We start from the raw sequence: 23,579 nt of genomic DNA, 5'->3' as shown, positions 1-23,579 counted from the left end.
ATAATCATCTGCACTCAGTCAGTTCATCCCTTCTTCCTACAGCACACTATCTCATTTAAACACAATGCCTCCTCTACTGTCACAGTGATGCCTCAAGTAAGACTAAGTTCCTCATCTGATTGAACATTTACAATGTATTTGTCAAATGAAAATGTAAACTGTTACAGATAACAATACATAAATAAACAAATGGCCTTCTGTTGACAGTGTAAGCAGAATACAACTGGTCTGATTCTACATCTTAATAATTATATGTAAAAATCACAAGATAAACTTTTAACAGTGAGTCTTCTCATCAATCTCAGTTGCGTAATCAGTCCATGCCTCTATTCACCGCTGTTCCAAGGAGATATGCAGGAGATCCATACGGCTTCCATTACCAAAGCGGAGGCCTCACCAGCTTCCCTTTCCAGCAATGAGAGTCTGCCATCTGTAAAAAAAAAAAAAAACAACAAAAAAAACCCACTCAACTACAGCCTACAAGACATTCGAAAATATTGTACGTTTTCTTAAACCATTGTTATGATGTGGGCATTACCTTCATTCTTTTATGAAGAAATATCAGCTTCTGGTTCAGCAGATCAATATCCTAAACAAGACCATTTTAATCATTCTTATAGAAAAACAATTAGCCAATAACACTGGCCCTAAAATTGCATATACAGTGAGCATGTACTGTAAATGTCTCTCACTATACCTTGTTCATATTTTCAAGATGCTGCAATTTAATCTGAGGTAGAAGTTCTTCAAGGCGCTCAATCTAAATTAAAATGAGTAAATAAATAAAATACATCACATCTGGAAAAAAAATCCAGAAGTAACTGGAGCTGGGAGCAACTACATGCAATTGCATCAATTTCAGAAACATCTTACCCTCCTCACAGCACTCTGGAGTCTTGACTTTAAGCTTTTATGGATCACAGCAACAACCCTGGGCTTTGGAGTAACTTGTAAGGGGGATTTTTTAAGGATAAGAAAACCAAAACAATGATACATTACATAACATTACATTGTATTACGCTGCATTCAGCAGATGCCTTTTAACCAGAGCGACTGACAATCGAGGACACAATCATAGCCAAAATCACTAGCAGATACAAAGTGCACAGATGTTGGACAATATCTATTACATACACGTTAGTGGTTACTGCAGTGTAAGTAAGTGGTAATGATTCAAGATGTCAGCAATTTCATCTCACCATGCTGGAAGGTCTTTGCGACTTCTAAAAGATGAGGCCTAAGGAGGTGAGAGATGTTTTTTTTAACTGAAATGAAATCTTTTGAAGGCTTTATGATATTAATCAAAACTGCATTAATGCACTGTACAGTCTGCATTATATGTATGCAAGCATAGTCCATTTATATACATTTTTAAAATACTTGCCTTTGTTTAGTGCTGCCAGGTAGTGAACTGTTCAGAGGGATTAAAGATCCCTTGCTATTCCGTATCTACAATAACGATAAAAAAAGGTTAATTACCTGCCTAGATTAGTATTGAATTTAGATTCTTGTTTATCTGACTATTAAGCCTATGTGTAGAAAATGATTAATGAGGAGGACATGCTTGCCTTCAAGGTAACATGGGAAGTCAGTCCAAAAGCATGTATTATCAGCTGAAAATGTAGAGATGCATTAGATGAGGGCGATGCACGGGGTTCAGGTACACAACAACAATGACAACAGCCAGACCTACAACAGTAACAGCAATGATTATAATAATAATAATCATCATCATCAGCATCATGTGTTCATAAACAATAGCCAAGGACTAATGTGTAGAACACCATCATCATCATTACCTTCATCATCATAAATTACCTGTTTCACCGTTTCCACCTCTGCATGTCTACTAATTTTGACTTCTCTTAAAGCAATTACTCTCTCATCTGCAAAAGAAAATAACACAGCAGGTCCAAGCAGTGTTGATTTTGTTAGTCTTGCTTGACAGAGTTTGTCATCTGTCAAGCACACCTGTGGCAGTGATACACAGTCATAATTTTCCCATCACATGCAGGCAATTTTCACGTCGAAGGTCTGTTTATCATTACAAATTAAGTGAAATGCTCTAATCAACATCAACACAGAAATCAAATCTGTCAAGACATGAGGAAAACCTTTATGCATTATCCTCGTTTCTATGGAAACCACAATATAAACAGAACACAAACTGCAATCTAATGTTTCAGCATGAATGAAACGGATTTGCGCATTACGCAAAGCAAAGTTCTGTTTAAATTTACACCAACCGTTTTGATCGAGTCTTTTCAAAGCAATCCAGACGTTTGAGTGCTGTTTATCGTAACTTAAATTAGCCATATTTCGCTTTCTGCACAGCTCTTGGAAGTCCCGCCTTTTCCTTTCGTACTCTCAAATGTAATGCTGCATGAGATCAAGGTAGTAGTGGTAGATAAGATCTTCGGTCTTGTTAGCAAGATGTGCAATGTAGGTCACACCTGAACGATGATATGTAATATTGCAACAATATAACGATCATGTAAGAATGAGGATGCAACATTGTAGCACAGACAAGTGTTAGTGTGCACCCCAGTACAGCTGGTGGCGATGATGAGTCGAACGATCGGTGATTAACGTCAAACAAAGAAATTCGAAACACCAGGCGCAAAACACAAACAGCGGGAAGATTGGGGTCACATTTTATTACATTTTATCTGTTTTTGTACAGCGGTAATGCACGGACACGGCCATTCGGATGACAAACAACGTTATAGAAGTAATGTCCGCTCGGATACCACAACACATGTGAATCATTTGAAGATCTAGCACTGCTAATCATGCCTACCAAATTACAGAAGCGTTCGGTGAGTAATGGTACACACTACACAACCATTGAATAACAACATCGATTACCTGTGATATAGATCAACTTTGTTATTATTGAGTCTGCAGAATAGCATGTCACGAATATTTGGCTCATGACTAAGTATCTAGCAAATAAATGGCTATGCAACCTAAATGCTGAAACAAATAACTTGAGTCGAGTATGAGCTTGTTCTCTTTTCTGTGGAATAGTCAGACTGGTCAATTTACAAACTATTGAAATTGCAGGCGGCGAAAGGGGGGCGTCAAGTGGATATATCCTCATTTTTCTCTGCTAAGGTAAGGAACCTGATCAACTTAGTGAATGGGGTGTAAATTGTACGAGATGAAAATCGTTAGATAATTTATCACCAGTCGATCAACCACGAATTATTTTAGGACTTTTAGTTACATTTTAGCCTAATCTGGGATGATAATATAATGTTATACAGAGTTGATATGCACAGGTGAAGTGCACAGTTGTGTATACATCAGAATAAGCAATAGCTTCCCTCATGTCAGGCTTGGCGTATTAACCCATTGACTGCCAAAACTTGCCTTTTAATGATTGGGGTACAGAGCTACTTGGTTTGTATTGTTTGTCTGTGTTGTATGGAAGATTCATATGCACCTGTAGGCGGCATGACCTATGTGTTGTTCTTCTCTATGAGTGTTTTCGTATTCTTCTTCCTATCAGGTGCCAAACTCCGGTCTCAACAAGAAGAGTCCACCTAAGACTGAGGTTTCCTCTGGTGTTGTTGAAGTTTACAGTGAAAATATCTCCCAAACCCCAGAGACCACCTTCGTACCCGAGACGCCAGACAGCCTCATCAGGACACACCGTCCCACCACGGCTGACCCCCATGGCGTAACACGATCCCCGGTCTCTCGTAGTCCGTTGTCCAAGGCCTCCGGTAAGAAAAGCGACCTCTTTGGTGCCAGGAGGCCCATGCAGACTCTGCTCAACGAGAGTCCGAAAGCCAAGCATGGGGACGGTTCGAAGGCCCATACGCGTAGTATGGGCTCTGTTAAGAGGCAGATGTTTTCCCCAGAGGAGGGCGCCCAGAAGGCGAAGCGGGCCAGGCCTCTGTCTGTGAGGAGACCGGCTCCGAGCCCTCTGAAAGACCCTAACTCCACCGACGCCGATGGTCTTGATGACTTTCTGGACGAGATACAGCGGCCCAAAAGTACACTGTTCAAGACGAAATTACAAACAAGCACAAACTGTGCCACTAAGCGCAGTAAGGTGGGACAGATTACATTTAAGAATGACTGTGCATTGACTCATAATGCTGAAACCTCCAAAAAGGTTGAGAACCCTGTTCTTAAAAATAAATTAATCCCGGCTTCTATGAAAGCCCGTTCCTCTCCCCCCAGCAAAAGTGATGAAATGGATGAAAACAGTTTCACTCTAATATCTGAACCAAAACCTGCCAGGAACCATGTCGGTTCCAGTGAATTTACCGCCAATGGAAAGCTGATTAGTTCCTCAACATGTGAAGTGCCTGTGAAACCCGCCACGAACCATGTCAGTTCCAGTCATATTACAGACAATGAAAAGCTGATTAGTTTCTCAACATGTGAAGTGCCTGAAGAAAATGTGAATGAGATGGAGTCCGCTCCGCTTCAGCAGGCAGAGGCCGATGGGGGAAATGCTGGTATTTGCCAGACGACAGACAGACCTGCAGATGTAAAGGCGACTGTAGATGAAGTTCAGGATGAGCTGGATGACAGCTGGTTTGATGATAAGATGGAGGCAAGCCATACTGAGGCCAAAGACAAGCCATCAACATCTGAGTGAGTCAAGCCAAGTGTAGTTAAATATAAAAAAATCTATGCAACAAGGTTAGCACAGAAGATTGAAATTGCATTTGTCTAGTCTCCAATGTGCAGTTAAACTAAACGTAAATAAGACATTGACAATAATCACACACACACACACACACACACACACAAGCACAATGTGCAGTAAAACTAATAATGTGAGTGAGCAGAACCCATTCAAAATATCACTATTAGAAACCACCATTTATTTTTTATTTACTTACTCTTACTGTTTTTCTCTACTGAGATGGTTAATATAGTGTTTTTTGTTGATGCGCTAGAATTACAGCGATTAATGTACAGTACATGGTGTGATTGCGTGATGTTGGTAGTTCATGTAATTTTATTGAACTCTCACACAGACTAATGCTCTCTCTTCTAATCCTTATCATTTCAGAAAAGCTCGATCCATCCCGGACCATGTCCTATTGTCCACCGGGCTGCACAACCGCTACTGGGTCCTGGAGGTGCAGGAAGGGACAGGCCCTCATGGCTATTCAGAAAAACATTTGACCATCACAGCCTCCAAGACTGGGCAACCCACTGAGACCTGCATCCTAAAAGATGGCTGGTAAGGCAGAAAGCTCCTAAATGAACCGTTACAAATGAAAACATAAAAAAAAAACCAAGTATACTCACCATTTCTCAGTTGAATCGTGTGCACATTTTAAATAAACATTGGCATGAAAAATGGAAGCAGAAATGAAGATTTTGTTGATGATCTGGTCAGCCGTGGTGTAATGGTTAGGGAGTTGGAGTTTAGATCACAGGGTTGGAGGTTCAATCCCCACCCTTACCAATCCCTTCCTCCCTCCTCGGCTGGAGTGGCCTTGAGCAAGACATGTAACCCCACCTTGCTCCAGGGACTGTAACTAATACCATGTAATATCTATAAGTCGTTTTGGATAAAAGCTTCAGCTGAGTGTAATGTAATGAAATGTGTAGAATAGAATAGAAAGCGGTGATTGTCATTATACACAGTGCAATGAGTTGTAATGAGATACTGAGGATTACTCTGATTTTGTGCATCAGGGATAGCACCCCTGTTGGCGTGGGGGATGTTGTTCATGTGGAGGGCGAGTGTGCGTCGGGCACGTGGGTGGTCAACAGAGACGCCGGCTTCCTGGTCCTCCTGCCAGACCTGCTGATGTCCGGCACCAGCATCGCCAACAGCATCCGCTGCATGAGGAGGGCCGTGCTGGGGGAGATATTTAAGGTAGGCCTCCCATACTCTTTTTTATTTTTTTATTTGTATTTTTTTTGTCTTTTTCGACTTTTGAGTTTTGATAGGACAGTGTGAGAGGCGGACACTCCGGAAATTAAGCGAATTGGGATAGAGACGAGGAGGGGCCAGCAAAGGACCCGGGCAGGGAACTGAACCCGGGTCAGCCACATGGCAGGCGAGTGCCCTAACGGCTGGGGTGAGGCATAAATGCAATTTTGGTCTGTGCAGTGTGCAGTGAACACTTGTGTGCCGTGTTACAATGACAATGGGAGTTGGAGTTTCCCAGGTGCACTTTCACTTTTTTGTCACGATCACTTTGCCAACACCAACATCAAGTGGCTTAATCCATCGTCACATTCCAGAATTAACCCACTAAAGAGGTGGTAGGTGCAGTGTTACTTGAACTATGACTCCACTTTTACTGTAACTATGCCAATTGCACACATTGCTGTTGCCCTTCAGAATTTTCTTATCAGTTTGCATTGGATTTCTGTCCAGGTTTTTGACGGAGGCTCCAAGCAAATGCTGACCGGTACCATGGTTCACGAGATCTTTCAGAAGGCAGCCATGTCTACGGACTTCTCTGAGGAGACTCTGAAGAAGTTTGCTGAAGATGCCCTGCTCAGCCCAGACTACCTGGCGCAGATGTAAGACAGTCATGCTTATTTTACATGCTTGTTTTACACACACACACACACACACACACACACACACACACACACACACACACACACACACACACACACCTTTTCAATTATGTATCTTTGAGGGGTAAGAAACATGTAATAAAGAATGATTGTTGGCAAGTGAAACACAACACTGTGAATTTGTTCATACTCCAGCACTGAAATGTCTGGGAATTTCTCATCACACTTTGCATGTTGCTGATTATGTTCTCTATGTGAAACAGTCTGCTAATTGAAATGTTTTTTTTTTTTTCAAGTCAAGTCAAGTCAAGTAGGTTTTATTGTCAATTTCTTTACATGCACTGGTCATACAAAGAATTTGAAATTACATTTCTTGCTTTCCCATACAGACATAGACATAGACTAATCTAGGTAAGGACATAGTATAGACATAGACAGTACTTATACATGGACTTAAGACAGTATGGACATAGACAGTGCTCATACAGACATTTAAAGTGCAAGACTGGACAACAGAAGACTTGTAGAGGACATACATTAAGAGGTATTGTTGTGCTTTTGTGCTTTTCCTAAAAAAGTCCTTTATAGCGTTCTGACATGGTAATAGTAGCATTTTGAAGAAAAATAAATATTAAAAAGGTCTGTCAAGTACACCAGCAGCAGTGTGTGTGTGTGTGTGTGTGTGTGTGTGTGTGTATGTGTGTGTATGTGTTTAGTGCAGGTAGAAGGTGCGGTGTGCGTCTGTGTGTGTGTGTGTGTCAGTGTGTGTATGTTTGGGTTTAGTGCAGAAAGTGCAGTGTGCTTGTGTGTGTGTGTGTGTGTGTGTGTGTGTGTGTGTGTATATGTGTGTGTGTGTGTGTGTGTGTGTGTGTGTGTGTGTGTGTGTGTGTGTGTGTGTGTGCGTGCATGTTTTGAGTTAGTGCAGGTTGAAAGTTCAGTCACAAGTATAGTAGTGCAGGTGGAATGTTCAGTCGCAGATATGGTGATTGGGGGGGGGGGGTTGTCAGTTGCCTTGCTGGCTAGAGGCTGACAGTGGAGGGAGAGTGGGTTGAGTGTTCAGCATCTTGATCGCTTGGTGCATTGTGCTGCTCGCCAGCCTGGTGGTACGGGAACGGAGGCGCCTGTACCTCTTTCCAGAGGGCAGGAGGCTGAACAGTTTGTGTGCAGGGTGGCTTGTGTCTTTGATGATCATCAGTGCTTTCCGGGTGAGGCGTGTGGTGTAAATGTCCTGCAGGGAGGGGAGTGGTACTCCAATGATCTTCTTCGCTGTGTTCACAACACGCTGGAGTGTCTTCCTGTTTTTCTCCGTGCAGCTTCCTCCCCACACTGTGATGCAGTTGGACACGACGCTCTCTATGGTTCCTCTGTAGAATGTTGTCATGATGGAGGGTGTAGCACTTGCCTTCTTTAGTTTGCGCAGGAAGTAGAGACGCTGATGGGCCTTCTTCGCCAGTGATGTAGTGTTGGTGGTCCAAGAGAGGTCGTCGCTGATGTGCACTCCAAGGAACTTGGTGCTGCTCACTCTCTCCACAGCATCGCCGTCGATGGTCAGTGGTGGCAGTTGTTTTTGGACCCTTTGGAAGTTGACAACAATCTCCTTGGTCTTGTTGACATTCAGCAGGAGGTTGTTGTCTTTGCACCATCTGGCCAGCAGGTCTACTTCTTCTCTGTAGTGAGTCTCATCGCCCTTGGTGATGAGGCCCACCAGTGTTGTATCATCCGCAAACTTCACTAGATGGTTAGTGCTGTGGGTCGTTGTGCAGTCGTGTGTCAGCAGCGTGAACAGCAGGGGGCTGAGAACACAACCATTGAAATGTTACACAGATTTCAGGAATAACTTTTGCCAATTTGTTTTTGCAAAGTAAGGGAGTACCCTGCTGGGTGAACACCCACACACTGTCTTAATGCTGCTATATACGTACAGTCATGGATAAGCGGAGGGCAGTCATGGGTAAGCGTTTAGGGCGTCAGACTAGTACCCCAAAGGTGGCTGGGTCGCTGCCCCCTTGCACGGGTGAGGCATCAATGCAATTTCGTTGTGTGCAGTGTCCGCTTGTGTGCTGTGGAGTACTGTCACAATGACAATGGGAGTTGGAGTTTCCCAGTTGGGCTTTCACATCCCCAAACTCCCTGTCTTTCTGAGTGCTTTTGTGATTTTGACCCAGTGCCCTGCTGTCCTCCTCAGCTACAGCCTCGGTCTGGCCCAGGAGGAGGTGAGGCAGAACGTGGAGGAGTACCTGCCGTCTTTGTCGGAGTGGGCCAAAGATTACCTGGACTCCTCCTCACAAGCCGGAAACAAGACACTAACACTAAAACTGTGAGTAGTAACAACATGAGCCATTGCGAGCACAGAGCAGACTCGCTAACCAACAATTCATGCAGAACACCACTGTGTGTTTCTCTATGGCCCTCCAATCCCACTGCTGTAGGGACGGAAGATTGTAAATTGTTTAGCACAATTATTTGTCTTTAAAAGAAATATCGTCTAAAAAAATTGTGATATCAATATTGACTGACATAATCTTGATATTGATTTTGCTCATAATTGAGCAGCCCCATGTCAAACTCATTTTAGTTCAGGACATTACATGGTTTCCAGACCTGAAGTAAAAGAGTGAATGCACCAGTTAACATATTGTATTAAATTTTTGGATACTCAATTTCGTTGCAGGCCGAGTGACGGTCGCATGAGTAAACAGGACAGCGCCTGTACCGTGACGGTCACGGACTTCAGTGACATCGAGGAGAACATTTGGTCGCCGCGCTTCGGTCTGAAAGGGAAGATTGATGTGACCGCTGGAGTGCGCATCCACCGCAAAGGTCGGAGGTCAATCGAGCGTGTGGTCCCTCTGGAGCTGAAGACCGGCAAGGAGTCTAACTCCATCGAACATCGCAGCCAGGTAGAAAGACACCACACAGCCAGGTAGAAAGACACTGCAGTCAGGTAGAAAGACCCCACACAGCCAGGTAGAAAGACCCAGTAGCATCCAGGTGGAAAGACCCAGTAGCATCCAGGTAGAAAGACCCAGTAGCATCCAGGTGGAAAGACGCCACACAGGCAGGTAGAAAGACGCCACACAGGCAGGTAGAAAGACCCAGTAGCAGCCAGGTTGAAAGACTCAGTAGCAGCCAGGTAGAAAACCCCAGTAGCATCCAGGTAGAAAGACCCAGTAGCATCCAGGTGGAAAGACGCCACACAGGCAGGTAGAAAGACGCCACACAGGCAGGTAGAAAGACCCAGTAGCAGCCAGGTTGAAAGACTCAGTAGCAGAGATGGGACCAAGTCACGTCACAAGTTACGACACATTTGACCAAGTTTTGTCCAAGTCCAAGTCGTGCCAAAGCCAAGTCAAGTCCATGTCCAAGTCTTATTTTTTCCAAGTCCTTAACAAGTCACCTTGTATTTTATGTACAATATTGACAATTACCTTTGGTCATAAATTCATTACCTCTCCACACTGCTTTACATGTCCCCCTTCGCCAGTCATGTCCCTTACGAAAATCGACCATGGTATACCATGATTTCAGTTTTTTGAGCATGGTTCGGCATTGTTTTTTGGTTTTACTTGTTTTTTGGTTTGAACTATGGTTTAACTCTGAAAACTAACCATGGTTTTACCTTGGTTTATAATTATTCATTAAATTTCTTTTATCTTTTATCCAGCGCACATATTGGTGACGGTCCTTGGAGCAATGTGGGGTTAGGTGCCTTGCTCAAGGGCACTTCAGGGTGGGTTTCAAACCTGCAACTCTGTGATCTTCAGTCCAACTCCCTAACCATTACACCCGGGCTGCAGACAAGCTTTCATGTTTTTTTGGGTGACCATGCAACCCACAATTGATCATAATTTTTTAGCATGGTTTGTGACTATGGTTAAAGGTAAATCGTTTATTTTTTCTTTCTTTCATGCATTTTTTTCACACACAAATGCAAAAAAATAATATATTCATTGACTTGGAGCACTATTGCAAGTCATTGCAAGCTAAGACTGTCAAGTCGAGTCAATAGCGTACAAGTCGAGTCAAGTCACAAGTCATTCCTAATATTGGCAAGTCAAGTCTCAAGTCGAGTCATTTGTGATTCAAGTCACAAGTCAGTCCAAGTCACAAGTCACAAGTCCACATCTCTGCTCAGTAGTAGCCAAGTAGAAATACACTGCAGCCAGGTAGACAGACCCAATAGTCTTAATACAGTCACACACCACAACCAGGTAGAAAGAGCCAGTAGTCACATCAAACATCGTTGCCAGGTAGAAAGACCCAATAGTCTTAATACAGTCAAACATACCGCAGCCAGGTAGAAAGACCCAGTAGCAGCCAGGTAGCAAGACCCCACAACCAGGTAGAAAGACTCAAAGGAAGCTGACTGGAAAAGGGAAGAAACGTAATGCCACATTTTGGGACAGTGTGTGTGGGTGGATATACAGTATTGATGCAAACATTTTGCGTGTGTGTGTGTGTTGCAGGTCATCTTGTATACTCTAATGAGCATGGAGAGGCGTAGTGATCCTGAGACGGGCTTCCTGCTCTACCTGAAGACTGGCAGCATGCACCCCATCGTAGGCAACCACATGGACAGGAGAGGTACCGTAACCGAAGTACTTACTTACTTACTGCCCATTTTGCCTCCTGGCAAGTAGGGCAGCAAAAAAGGTTCCCCACTCTGGTCTTTTCTGTGCTTTTTTTCTGGATACCATCCCATGTGAGGCTCATAGATTTCATTTCTTCCTCAACTGTGCGCCTCCAGGTGTTCTTAGGTCGTCCTCTCCTTCTTCTTCCTTCAGGTGTCCAACGTAGGGCTACTCTTGGGATGCTGTCTTGATCTCTCCTCAAAACATGTCCTATCCAATTCCAGCGCCTCTGCGTAACCGCAGTAGTGGGCCACATACAGTTAACACTGATATTGTAATTCATTTGAGAGGTTCTCATATCTATTTAAATGAACGGAAGAATGAATGAATTAATTAATGAACGTTCTCTTTCTGTCTGTTTTGGTTCCCCCCTCAGAATAAGAACTGATTGGAAAAGAGTCAGTAGAAGAGACAAAAGTGCTAAATAAAAGAGCAGTTACGACAACTGAAGTATTTTAGCCATCATTACATTACATTACATTATTACACTTAGCTGACAAGTTTATCCAAAGCGACTTAGCCATTACAGGGCTCTGATTACGGTCCCTGGAGCAGTGTGGGGTTATGTTATATGGCTTGCTCAAGGGCACTGCAGCCATGAAGGGAAAAAGGGATTGATGAGGTTTGGGATTAAATCTGCAACCCTGCGATGTACTGTCCTAGCCAGGCCACACCCTCGTAGTGACGCAACCTTTGCCTTCGCCGTTGCTTCTAGTCAGGCCAAGAGCAATATAAATATCATTTCTGAACTCCTGAAAAAACGAGAACTCGAAAAGATTTAAAAGTCGATGATAATCAGGCTAGTACAGTCCAACTTCCTTACCATTGCCCCACGGCGGACCTTCATCTGTCTTTTTCCTCTTCCTCTTTTCCAGAGCTTGTAAAACTAAGGAATATGTTGGCACATCACCTTGGCAACAATTTGAAGAAGGTGGAGGGAGGTCCCTCTCAGCTGACGCCGTTACCGGCCGTAATATCTGATGGGCTGGCGTGCAAGTACTGCGCTCAGAAACAGAACTGTGCCGTCTACAACAGGTGGGTACCACATGGGAGCACACAGTTGTGTGTTTGTGTGTGTGTGTGTGTGTGTGTGTGTGTGTGTGTGTGTGTGTGTGTGTGTGTGTGTGTGTGTGTGTGTGTGAGTGAGTGCGTCATAAACTGTATTTGAAATGTGTGTTTTTGTCTCTTTTGAACATGGTGTCTCTTCAAGACACCAATGAGCAGTGTTTTCATGTTCAATGTTTTTTGAGGCCAGGTAGTGTATTGGATTCATTATAAGTGGTTACTATCATCCAAGGCTTACCATGCCTGTATTGTTTTCCACAGCCGAAGATCACGTTCCATGTCTCAGTGTCGCGCATGAAGTATTTGTCAAACTTGGCTCTTTTTTTGTTTCTATTTCCTTTTTGTAATCCATCACTCTGGCATTTATGATAACCTGTAAATATAGTACTCGTCTCGCACCACAGAGAGTTGGGCGAGGGTCCAGCTTGCTCGACTTGGTGTGTTGTTTTCCACTGTCAGAGAGGCTGTCCCCTGTAGTCAACAGTTCACCATTTCCCATTATTTGTCAGATTGGCTCCCTGAACCTCTTTGTTTTCTTTTGCTGTGTTCTCTTACAGCATTTTGGTTCATGACATATGCACTGTGTGTATCCACATTGTTTTTCATGATGAGATGATCTATTTTCTCTTATGTTCATGATAAGATTATCTGTGTATTATATCTTCTCTAGAGCGTGGGGGAGGGAGCCAGCCGATCCCTTGGGGGGCCCCCTCTGTTTTCTTTTGCGTCACCTTCTACATGTTCTTTTCATATAATGTATGTAAATCAGGGCTGGGGAACCTATGTCTTGAGGGCTGTTTACGGCTGTTTTTAAGGTGGCCACCTTCAATATAGGCCTAATATAAAGTTTTCATTGTACGGCCCTTGGAGGACTTAATTTTGAAGTGGCCCTCGAATGAAAACCTCTGATGTAAATGAACGTATCCGCATCCTTGGTCATGATGATGTGTTTATATTTATATTGTGCTCTAGAGCGTTTGAGAGGGACCCCACGTGCCCTCCCGGCGCCCCCGAGCAGCCCCACCTGGAGCAGGAGAGCGAGCACCTGTCCCAGCCCCACCTCAGCTACTTCAGCCACTGGGTGCTGCTGTGCGCCCTGGAGGAACGCACCATGGAGGCCAAGGGGGGCCGCCGACACATCTGGCTCAAGCCTGCAGAGGAGAGGTAGGGGGGCTGTAGTGGACAGGAATCAAGCCTGCAGAGGAGAGGTAGGAGGGGCGCCGACACATCTGGCTCAAACTTGCAGAGGAGAGGTAGGGGGGCTGTAGTGGACAGGAATCAAGCCTGCAGAGGAGAGAGGTAGGGGGGTGAACTGGGTAACTGTTACTAAGGAGAGGTAGGGGGGCTGTAGTTGGTAGGACTCAAGCCTGCTGAGGAGAGGTAGGGGGGCTGAACTGGGGAGGGGTGCTGAACTGGGTAGGGGTGCTGAACTGGGTAGGGGACTGAACTGGCTCAAGGATGCTGAGGACAGAGGTAGGTACTGAACTGGGTAGGATCAAGCCTGCTGAGAGGAGAGAGCTCAGGGTAGGGGTACTGAACTGGGTAGGGGATTGTACTGGCTCAAGGATGCTGAGGAGAGAAATAGGGGGAGTGTAGTGGATAACACCTTATTTCTCAAGCAAAAGTGTCTCTTCTGCCAGGGAGTCCTGGTCAAAATGGCCACCAACAAAAAGTTCCAGATGCAGACTGACAGACATATTTACACACAACTCGTGTCTTTCTAGGGAGAAGAGTGGTGGTTGCCTGGGCAACATGTTGAGGACGGGCAAGGTGTCTCTTCTGGCGTCTGATGTTTACCTTCATGCGTTCGAGCGGAGAGGGGGCGGGGCCAGCCAGGTCCTGACGGGGCTCGTCGTCGGGGACCGAGTGGTGGTCAGCGGCCAGGAATCCAAACTCATCGGCCTGGCAACGGGATATGTCACCGAGGTGTCCGGCGCTGGACTGAGCTGCACTTTAGATCGGTGAGGTCATTGTGTGTGTGTGTGTGTGTGTGTGTGTGTGTGTGTGTGTGTGTGTGTGTGTGTGTGTGTGTGTGTGTGTGTGTGTGTTTCAGTGCTGACCATGACCTTTTTCATTAATGGTGCCTCAGTTGAGATGGATCAAAGTGTAGTATTTAGGACTGTAACAATATGGTATCAAACCGCGATGAAACCCTATTTAGCATCTGCACTTGTATATTTCCTGTGCACTTTGTATCTAGTGATGTTGACTATGATTATGTCCTCAATTGTAAGTTGCTTTTGGTTAAAAAAAAAAAAAAAAACTGCCAATGTAATGTAATATATTGCAACATCTTTTTTCAGTATTACTTTACGTGTCAACTGAGGTCCTTCTGTCTCCTGTAGTGATCTGTCAAAGTACCCTGCCAGCATGGTGTTCCGACTGGACCAGGACGAAGGGGCTGGCGGACTCAACACACACTTTGGCAACATCTCCAAACTTATGGAAAATTCCCCAAACAGGTCAGTGTTGGGCAGGTGTGCGTGTAAGGTTGTGTGGGTTTTTTTCTGTGCAGGGCTGAAGGGCTTTAAGCTGTGTGTCTGAAATTACGCGTTGAACAGGCTACAATTAGACTTTACTACATATACGCATGTGCTAGTTTATACTAGTATATTCTATGCTAATCATAATAGTTTTGAGACATTCAGCAACAAAATTATTTCCTGCTTGCTGCCTTGTCTGTGTGTTTGTCATTGCCATAAAAGTGGTGATACGATGCAAGAACCTCATGATGTGGGTACTCGTGTGTGTGTGTGTGTGTGTGTCTGTGTCTGTGTCTGTGTCTGTGTCTGTGTGTGTGTGTGTGTGTGTGTGTGTGTGTGTGTGTGTGTGTGTGTGTGTGTGTGTCTGTGTCTGTGTCTGTGTCTGTGTCTGTGTGTGTGTCTGTGTGTGTGTGTGTGTGTGTGTGTGTGTTCAGCCAGAGGCTTCGAGAGCTGATTGTGGATTTCCGGCCTCCGCAATTCATCGAGAGTCTGAGCAGCGTGTTGCCTCGAGATGCCAAAGACACCGTGGCCAACATCCTCAAAGGTCCACCTCTGCTCTGATTTTTAAATGTTATTTTATTCTTTTTTTGTTTCTTTTTTTTGACAAATGACCCATGGATTTCCTCTTTTCTCCACCAGCAATCTAATAAACGATTTATTACTTGCCCTTTTAATCCTTTCTGTGCACAATGCTGTCGTTCAACAAATCCATGTGCTTGCTTTACTATGTCACAGGTCTCAACAAGCCCCAGAAGCAGGCCATGAAGAGAGTGCTGTTATCTAAAGACTACACTCTTATCGTAGGAATGCCTGGCACGGGCAAGACCACCACTATTTGCACACTGGTAAGCAAAGCATGCAGGATTTCTGCTTCCTGCCTTTCCCCTCCACTTCCTGTCTGGGGAGCCTCGCCAGCTCACCTTAGCTGCCCTTCTTGCCCTGTGTCTCAATCCACGCCTGTGCACTTCGTGCATAGAGTGCTTATGCTGAAAATTTCGGTTGAGTCAGTGCACTGAAAGCGCCCGGATGATCCCCTAACAATGGCGGAAAACGCAGTGCTTGAAGGATGGACACTGTACACACTAAACAGACGCCATGTTGATGAATAAACGGAAGAAACGTGGCGTTCAATTTAGTAGAAGAGTGTGGCCAACTGTTTCCTAATTCTGTAAGTAATGTTGCTGAGACGCCGATCTTTTCATGCCAAGCCAAGTATTGTATGCGTGATAGTTGCCCTTTGGGGTGAAGGAAATGTAAATACAAGCAGGAGACGCTGTGCAATGTAAACAGTAGCCAACCGATATTTTGGCGAGCTAATGCTATGCTCAGCCGTCACTTCCAGCGAGGGCACAGTGCATAGTACTCACACTGTGTGCACTGTGCACTAACTGTCTGTGCACTGACACAAGTGCGTGGATTGAGACATGGGGCAAGAATTATCTTTTTCCTTTAAAGGTGGTAGTACAGGTTAAGTGATTTTAGGATTTAAAATAATTTTCACCATTTTCTTGTTAGTAGTACACATTTAAACTATTATCCATTGTATTTGGACCAAATCATTTGTTTGGGTACCACAAAACACAATCTTATACACAATAAAATGTATGATGAAGATGTAGGATTGGTAGGAAATGTGACTATGATGTTTAGTGAATGCATGAGATGGATGGAAGAATATACACCAATTTTAAGTATGATTGATAGTTTCAAAAATGAATGATTGGACTGAATGAGTGTATAGGCTGTTCTTATGATAATACTGTTTTATTGTTATTGCTGCTATTGTATTGTTTTAAAAGCCCTTCTAGGGACGAGCATTGGAAATTAGCTTTTGGCTATAAATGCTATGATGCTTGCTGTTTGGTTGTTATGCAACCTACATGTTATGTATCTGTCCCTATCAAATAAACTAAACTGAAACTGATAAAGCCCCCATAAAGCTGTGCATGACATCTTGTCGGGGACTGGAGAGCCAAGATTCTATGGCCTCTACTGAGGGGGTAGTCGGTCCCCAATATGGCATTTTGATTTAACACCATTTCAGAGAATTTTTCAAATGGCTTAAGTGCCTATTAATCATCAGACGTGGTTTACCAGCTCCGCTACCTTTATCTATCTCTTCACTATATTCATATAGAACGCCTCTGGTAATTTAGGTATTTAAAGTGGACATCATTAGTCTACGAACGTCTGAACTTCTGTATATATTTCAGGAGCATTTGTGTAGAGAGAAGCGAAGATGTGGCTTCACTTGACAAGGTGATAAATAAGATTCAACTTGTGCTGTAATGATAATTGCTGTCATGTCTGTGAAGATTCTCCTGCCTGATATCCCAGTTTTAAAGTTGGTGGATTTGTGTACAACTGTACCTGTATACGTGAGAACTCCAGGGAACTCCTTCACATCGTCACACTGTGGTTCTCTGCCACAGTTCAGTGTAACAGAAGTCTTCAGGTGGGCTAAAACTGTGTTCATTTGTGCGTCCTGACCTCCATCCGCCCCACCCGCAGGTGAGAATTCTCCACGCGTGCGGATTCAGCGTCTTGCTGACCAGCTACACGCACTCCGCCGTGGACAACATCCTGCTCAAGCTGAAGAAGTTCAAGATCGGCTTCCTGCGTCTGGGCCGCGAGCAGAAGGTGCACCCGGATATCCGGCCCTACACGGAGGAGCAGGCCAGAGCCAAGGGCGTCCGCACCCTCGCCGACCTGGAGAACCTCTACAATAAGGAGGTAAGAGAGTCCTTAACTCCTTCCCCCAAATGATGAGTTTTGCCGACCCCCGAATATGTGTTAAATAATAATAGCTCCTGTAAGCAGAAAGCGACAATGGACAACTTGCAAAGAAATCTCCTTGTCTTATTCTTTCCCATTCACTTGATCTTCATTTCTGTCTCAGCTGATGGTGGCCACCACACCCCCTCCTGTGTGTTTCGTGTTAGACATGTCAATGTGTCCATAGAAAGCAACAGTTAATGATACCGACATGCCTTTTTCTTACATGTTCATATGTGCCTGTCCTCAGCTGGTGGTGGCTACCACCTGTATGGGAGTGAAGCACGCCATCTTCAGCCGGCGACGGTTTGACTTCTGCATCGTGGATGAGGCGTCGCAGATCAGCCAGCCCGTGTGCCTGGGGCCGCTCTTCTACGCCCAGCGCTTCGTACTGGTCGGGGACCACCAGCAGCTGCCCCCCATCGTGCAGAACACAGAGGCCAGGTACCTACTTAGTATACTAGGCCACATGGGTACTATACCGACCCAGGTGTGTACCTACTTAGTATACTAGGCCACATGGGTACTATACTGACCCAGGTGTGTACCTACTTAGTATACTGAGCCAGGTGGACACTATACTGAGTACACTGAACCAGGTTGGTACCTACTTAGTATAATAGGCCAGGTGGGTACCTACTTATTATACTAGGCCACATGGGTACTATACTGAGTATACTGAGCCAGGTTGGTATCTAATTAGTACACTGAACCAGGTGGGTACCTACTTAGTATACTAGGCCAGGTGGGTACTATACAGAGTATACTACTCCAGGTGGGTACCTACTAGTATTTGGCCATTGGTTTCAGAGGTAAATGCATAATGGCTACTTCATTTTCCAATAATAATACAGTATTTTTACGAACAAGTAGGCGTCTGGTGTAAACCGGTTGAGTAATCAATGAGCTTGAGGGTATCCATATGGCGTATAGCTGAAGCCATCGGTGATTAATATGCCTTCTAGTAGCGCTGACATTCATATTACAAGAAGAAATCGCCTTTCTTTCACTCCCTTTTGTCTGCTGACTTTACTTTGGCAATTAGGATTTCACTGTATGATGTTTTGCGTATGGCATTTCTACTGTGTACTACTTTAGCACCATCCATGGCTGAAGTGCCCTTGAGCAAGGCACTAACCCCACTTACTTTGCTCCAGGTACTGTAACCAATACCCTGTAAAATAATAACTGTAAGTCTATTTGTTTTTTTGTTTTGTTTTTTTTAAGTGTCAGCTAAGTGTAATGTAATTACTTTGTGTATTGTAAATGAATGGCAGGTCCCTGGGTATGGATGAGAGTCTGTTTAAGCGTCTGGAGCATCACGCTGCTGCCGTGGTCCAGCTGACGGTGCAGTACCGGATGAACAGGCGAGTACAGCGCACCGTGCCTCATGGCCTTTCATATCTAGCTCCTCTGTGACATTAGGAAACATTATTGTGTTTTAAAGCTCACACACTGTGTACCATTATACCGATGTAAAATTGTTAAAGTTGCTTTAAATTGCTGAAGTTGCTAAATGAGGACTGCAGGGTCTTCTAGAAGATGATTTACCTCTCAACTCACTCACGGTAATGTTGTTTTTACAGTAAGATCATGTCTCTGAGCAACACTCTGATGTACGAGGGGAAGCTTGAGTGTGGCTCAGAGAGGACGGCTAGTGCAGTTCTGCAGCTGCCCACTAGGGACAGCGTTGAGCAGGACCTGGAGCTTTTTATAGGCCAGCCGGAATACATGGACTGGATCAGCGCGGCCCTGCATCCTCAAAACCCAGTCTGCTTCCTGGATACCACCAAGGTATGGCCACAGCAGCTTTAATATGTACTCTACTCATCAATGTGGCAGAGAGAATGGATCAGTGTTTTAGTCTTGAAAAGGTGCTTCACCCAGAAACTAAAAGGCACACATATGAAAGAAGTGTTTTCACCCACAAAACAACTGTTGACCTGTGATTTGACCCGCAAGTTTGCAGTATATGCAATTGCTGAAATTGCGGTGTCTGAAAATGTATTTGTTTGGTGTACGTGTACTAGTTTGCAAGCTTTCCAGATACAGTATACGCCCCCTTTCAGTGCAGTGAGTATAATATGTGCCCAAGCTGCAGATTCATATCTAGCTATCTACATTGTACATGCAGGCAGACAAGTATGCCCAGTCTAAAACAGCATGTGACATATTGAGCGATTCTGTCACTGATCATGTTGAGTGACCCTATACATATCTCTACCATGTGACACTATCTCTACCATGTTGAGTGATCCTGTCTTTAATGGGGGTGGTTGCTGCAGGTCCCTGCTATGGAGACCGCGGAGAAAGGAGGGATCAGTAACCAGACGGAGGCGACCCTGGTGCACGCCATTGTCAGCCTCTTACTCAAGGTGAGGACCTGAAAAGTCACACACTTGCGTCCATCAGTGCTGTGTTATCTTCAGATACAGTTTGTCAAATGTGAATTATTGGCATTATATGAAATTAATGTCTGGCTTAAAAGTAATGCATGATTCTCAGCGGTGCGTGTTTCTACTGAAGGAACGGAACATCTTCAAGTAACGCATTGCTTTAAGACAGCTGGTCGTTTCAAACAAGTCCAATGATTGATCATGCTGTGTAATTGCAGAATCTGGTGACCTTTTGAAAATAAACTGGTGTTCATCGCAGAGAGACATGCAAAAGACCTCATTGAAAGAACATGTTCTTCAGTTATGCATGCAACTTTTGGCTACTCAACTTCAAAATGTATTTGATATCATGTAAACGTATGTTTAGCCATCATCGGTTGTTGTTGTTCTATTTGGTGTTGTTTATTTGTACTGACACCTGAGTATGTCCACCGCCCTCACACTGTTAAAACTGTAGTCTGAATGCATTTTCTGCAAATGTATGCATTTTTTTCATGGTAAATGAACAGAAAGGTGAAGGTCTTATTAAGGCCCTTTTAGTGTTGGTTGAGCTTCAAGATGTTGTATTAAGTCAGCTATGAGTCTGTGAGCATGTTTCCGTTTCCGTGAGTTTTATGGTTTGGCTTTGGACTTTGTCTCTGTGGTGAGTTGCAGTTTAACAGAAGTTGATTTATGGTGACCATTAAAGCCGCGGACAGGACCAGGGACATTTCTGTAGTGCAGTTTGTCATTGTCATGGAATATGTTGAATCATTCACTGACACTACTAGGCATGCTTGTTTCACCCATCTTCTTGTCTAACAAATGTGAGGAGGAGGCAAGAGAGAGAGGGCACATTAGTCTGTGTCTTAAACAGTTTGTCTCACAATCATTTTTTTTGTTTTATTTATTTATTTATTTATTTATTTTATATATTTTTTTATGTCCTCTTTTGAAAGTCGCTTTGGTTATAAAGCGTCTGCCAAATGCAATGTAATGTAATAATGTAATATTTTCTCCCAGTGACGAACAACATAAAATGACCTTTCAGTGAAGCGATAGTAGAAATAAACAGAAATTGCACGTCATGGTTCTGCATACTAAAGTGGTGTGTGTGTGTTTGTGCATGTGTGTTGTGTTGTGTTTCAGGCGGGCTGCAAGGCGGGTGACATTGGCATCATCGCGCCGTACAGGCAGCAGCTGAAGGCCATCTCTGGGCTGCTGGACAGGCCGGTCTTCAGCGCCGTGGAGGTCAACACGGTGGACAAGTACCAGGGGCGCGACAAGAGCGTCATCATCGTCTCCTTCGTCAGGAGCAGCCTGGAGGCGCACGTAAGTGCTGACGTCTCAAAACTGCTTAACCTTTAAGAGAGTGGGTTTTTGAGCATTCTATAAAAAGAATGTGTTCTATAACGATGTAAGATTCTACAATTCCATATTGTATTGAATGACGGCCAGAATTCTATAGAACTTTCACTGCCTGAACATTCCTGTCACACCGGTGTGACGGTACACTTTTAATAATAATAATGGTAGAGTAGAGTAGAGTAACTCAGCAGGGTAATGGGTATGGATATGTGTAAGTATAGTGTCATTTCAAAACTTTTGTTGTTATTGTTTTGTTTGTTTTTTTTAGCTTGGCAAACTTTGTGTTTTAAATGGTGAGTGTTTTGTTAATGGTATTGTGATATCACTTGCCCATACCTCCTCTTACACAGATTCCTCAGTCAAGCACATTTGTTTTTATTGTTGCCTGATTTAACAATGTATAAGCTAAGTCATCTTATCGCATGGCTGCTGACTTCGTAGGGGAATATAGTATAATATCAGGAAGTAGTTCTGTACATATTGCAGTACACTGTGTCCACTGTCCAGCGTTGGCATTTTAGCCTCAACGTGTGACGTGCGTGTTTGTCCAGATGGGGGAGCTGCTGAAGGACTGGAGGAGGCTGAACGTGGCCATCACGCGCGCCAAACACAAGCTGATCATGGTGGGCTCCATCAGCACGCTACGCCGCTACGCCCCCCTGGAGAAACTCCTCTCTCACCTGGAGAGCCAGAGCATGATATCCTTTACATCACTCAGCACTGTACCGTCTCGCTCTTTACAGATTATAAAATATATTCTCACACAGCAGACCATGGTGTCATTTACATCACTACTGTCTCATTCTATAGTATATATAGGCCATGATACCCTTTACATCACACAGCACTGTCTCACTATTTCTGTAGTGTGTTAGTATATCCTAGCAGCAGAGCCTGATATCCTTTACCACTCTCTATTACTCATTAGATCCTATACTCTGATCCTTTTGATCACACATGTCTTGCTATTTCTATGTAGTGCTGTGCAAGTATATTCTTGTAGCAGACCACAATATCCTTTACATCATGCAGCACTGTCTCTTTCTGTAGTGTGTGAGTATATCCTACTGACATGGCAGATCTGTTAGCGATCTACTGTAGTGCAGGCATGATATCCTTTTTATCATGCAGCACTGTGTCTTTCTGTAGTGCGTGAGTATATCCTAGTGACATGACAGGTCTGTCTTCATATTGGCATTCCCCCACTGTGCACTGTGATGCAGCTGGCAGGTGATGAGTGATGGGTACAGTGGAACTCCACAATAACCTGTTCTACTGGTCTGATGGGGATCTAGTGCATGGGAAGAACTATTACAAATGGTTTCGTTCCTGTGTTTTTATTTGTTGTACTGACATAAATGTGGCTCGTTCTTGCACAATGTTGCTTGAAAATGTCTAACTTTTTCAAAACGCTTAGTAGTAGTCTGCATTAAAACGGGGAAAAGGGGAGACCTGCATGAGAATGTGCTATGCTGAAGAAATAATGCTGTATCTGTGATGTTGAATTTAGCTCTGTAAGCATATTCAATGGAATCCTTTAGTGCTTCCTGCCATGCCAAATGCTTAGCTCATATCCTCCTTGACTCAAGCGTACGTGTTCCAGCTACCAGAGGCAGCTCATGAAGCGCTGCCCACAACATTCCTGTAACGCACAACCAACGTTCCTGTAACGCACAACCAACGTTCCTGTAACGCACAACCAACGCTCCTGTAATGCACAGCCAACGTTCCTGTAACGCACAACCAATGCTCCTGTAACAAACAAGCTACTGTATATGAATACTTTCTACTTGTATTGGCCCTGATATAGCCATAGCGAACTGGAAATTGATGGAAACAATACAATCAACTCAAATAAATCAGCACAAGCAACTGTAACACACTCAACGTGAACCTGTGGGTTACCATCACCATCTCAGTTTACCTCACAAACTTCACCACCTCCCTCTGCCCACACACAGACACACACATTGTCATGGAATGCACTACTCAGCTGGAAGAATATTTTAATGTGAAACTTCAGTTGTTTTAATGCAGTTAAATATGTTGAGTATTTACTTTAAACAAGCTGCTCTTATATGACCTCCATTAATTTATACTTGAATTTTTTGATACTATTATCTTATCAATGGTGCTAATTTGCCAATTTTGTACTATACATTGTTTAAACTTTTGTATTTGTGTTTTTACTTGTCTTTTCAAATAAAATTGTAATATGATAATACCTATTAACGTGAGCATTCAGTTATTACTTTTAGGCATATTAGGTGACAAATATTTTTTTTAGTTTTGCAAACATCAACCTGATGCCCTGACTCGGACACATCATCAGTGTTGTTACCTGGAGTCACTGGGTGTTTAGGGTCTTA

At 43.9% G+C, this 23,579-nt stretch overlaps 2 protein-coding genes across 3 annotated transcripts; one reads left to right on the top strand and one right to left on the bottom strand.

The window, feature by feature from the left end:
* Positions 1-119: 119 nt before the first annotated feature.
* si:zfos-1056e6.1 (uncharacterized protein LOC107988029 homolog) lies at positions 120-2,559 on the bottom strand. 2 transcript variants are annotated; one of them, XM_063190931.1, is made up of 9 exons: positions 2,247-2,559; positions 1,819-1,886; positions 1,569-1,613; positions 1,385-1,449; positions 1,200-1,237; positions 874-947; positions 698-760; positions 539-589; positions 120-430 (listed from the first exon to the last, which is right to left on the bottom strand). In XM_063190931.1, exons 1-9 carry the CDS (start codon positions 2,314-2,316, stop codon positions 377-379), a joined length of 528 nt encoding a protein of 175 aa, XP_063047001.1. In that variant the 5' UTR covers positions 2,317-2,559; the 3' UTR covers positions 120-376. The 2 variants fall into 2 exon arrangements, with proteins under 2 accessions (XP_063047001.1, XP_063047003.1); XM_063190933.1 differs by lacking the exon at positions 2,247-2,559 and adding an exon at positions 2,115-2,132.
* A 46-nt stretch (positions 2,560-2,605) lies between these two features.
* dna2 (DNA replication helicase/nuclease 2) lies at positions 2,606-23,434 on the top strand. Its single transcript, XM_063190930.1, has 23 exons — positions 2,606-2,819; positions 3,067-3,117; positions 3,515-4,614; positions 5,039-5,212; positions 5,674-5,857; positions 6,365-6,513; positions 8,699-8,830; positions 9,185-9,413; positions 10,980-11,097; positions 12,020-12,179; positions 13,182-13,373; positions 13,934-14,170; positions 14,555-14,671; positions 15,127-15,236; positions 15,428-15,537; positions 17,204-17,425; positions 17,718-17,911; positions 18,745-18,834; positions 19,054-19,261; positions 19,753-19,842; positions 20,992-21,174; positions 21,762-21,908; positions 22,805-23,434. The coding sequence occupies exons 1-23, from the start codon at positions 2,793-2,795 to the stop codon at positions 22,856-22,858; spliced, it is 4,278 nt and encodes a 1,425-aa protein (XP_063047000.1). The 5' UTR covers positions 2,606-2,792; the 3' UTR covers positions 22,859-23,434.
* The last annotated feature ends 145 nt before the right edge of the window (positions 23,435-23,579 follow it).

The sequence above is a fragment of the Engraulis encrasicolus genome, chromosome 24 (genome assembly GCF_034702125.1).
Source record: "Engraulis encrasicolus isolate BLACKSEA-1 chromosome 24, IST_EnEncr_1.0, whole genome shotgun sequence".
NCBI classification, from domain to species: Eukaryota; Metazoa; Chordata; class Actinopteri; order Clupeiformes; family Engraulidae; genus Engraulis; species Engraulis encrasicolus.
This window is presented reverse-complemented; position numbering and strand designations above follow the sequence as displayed.

Coding starts and splice junctions, on each gene's coding strand:
- si:zfos-1056e6.1 (XM_063190931.1), bottom strand. CDS start 2,316: ATGGCTAATTTAAGTTACGATAAACAGCACTCAAACGTCTGGATTGCT. Junction 1,614..1,818: donor AGGTGGAAACGGTGAAACAG/GTAATTTATGAT, acceptor CTACATTTTCAG/CTGATAATACATGCTTTTGG. Junction 590..697: donor ATCTTGAAAATATGAACAAG/GTATAGTGAGAG, acceptor GGTCTTGTTTAG/GATATTGATCTGCTGAACCA.
- dna2 (XM_063190930.1), top strand. CDS start 2,793: ATGCCTACCAAATTACAGAAGCGTTCG. Junction 14,171..14,554: donor CTGAGCTGCACTTTAGATCG/GTGAGGTCATTG, acceptor TGTCTCCTGTAG/TGATCTGTCAAAGTACCCTG. Junction 17,426..17,717: donor AGAACCTCTACAATAAGGAG/GTAAGAGAGTCC, acceptor GCCTGTCCTCAG/CTGGTGGTGGCTACCACCTG.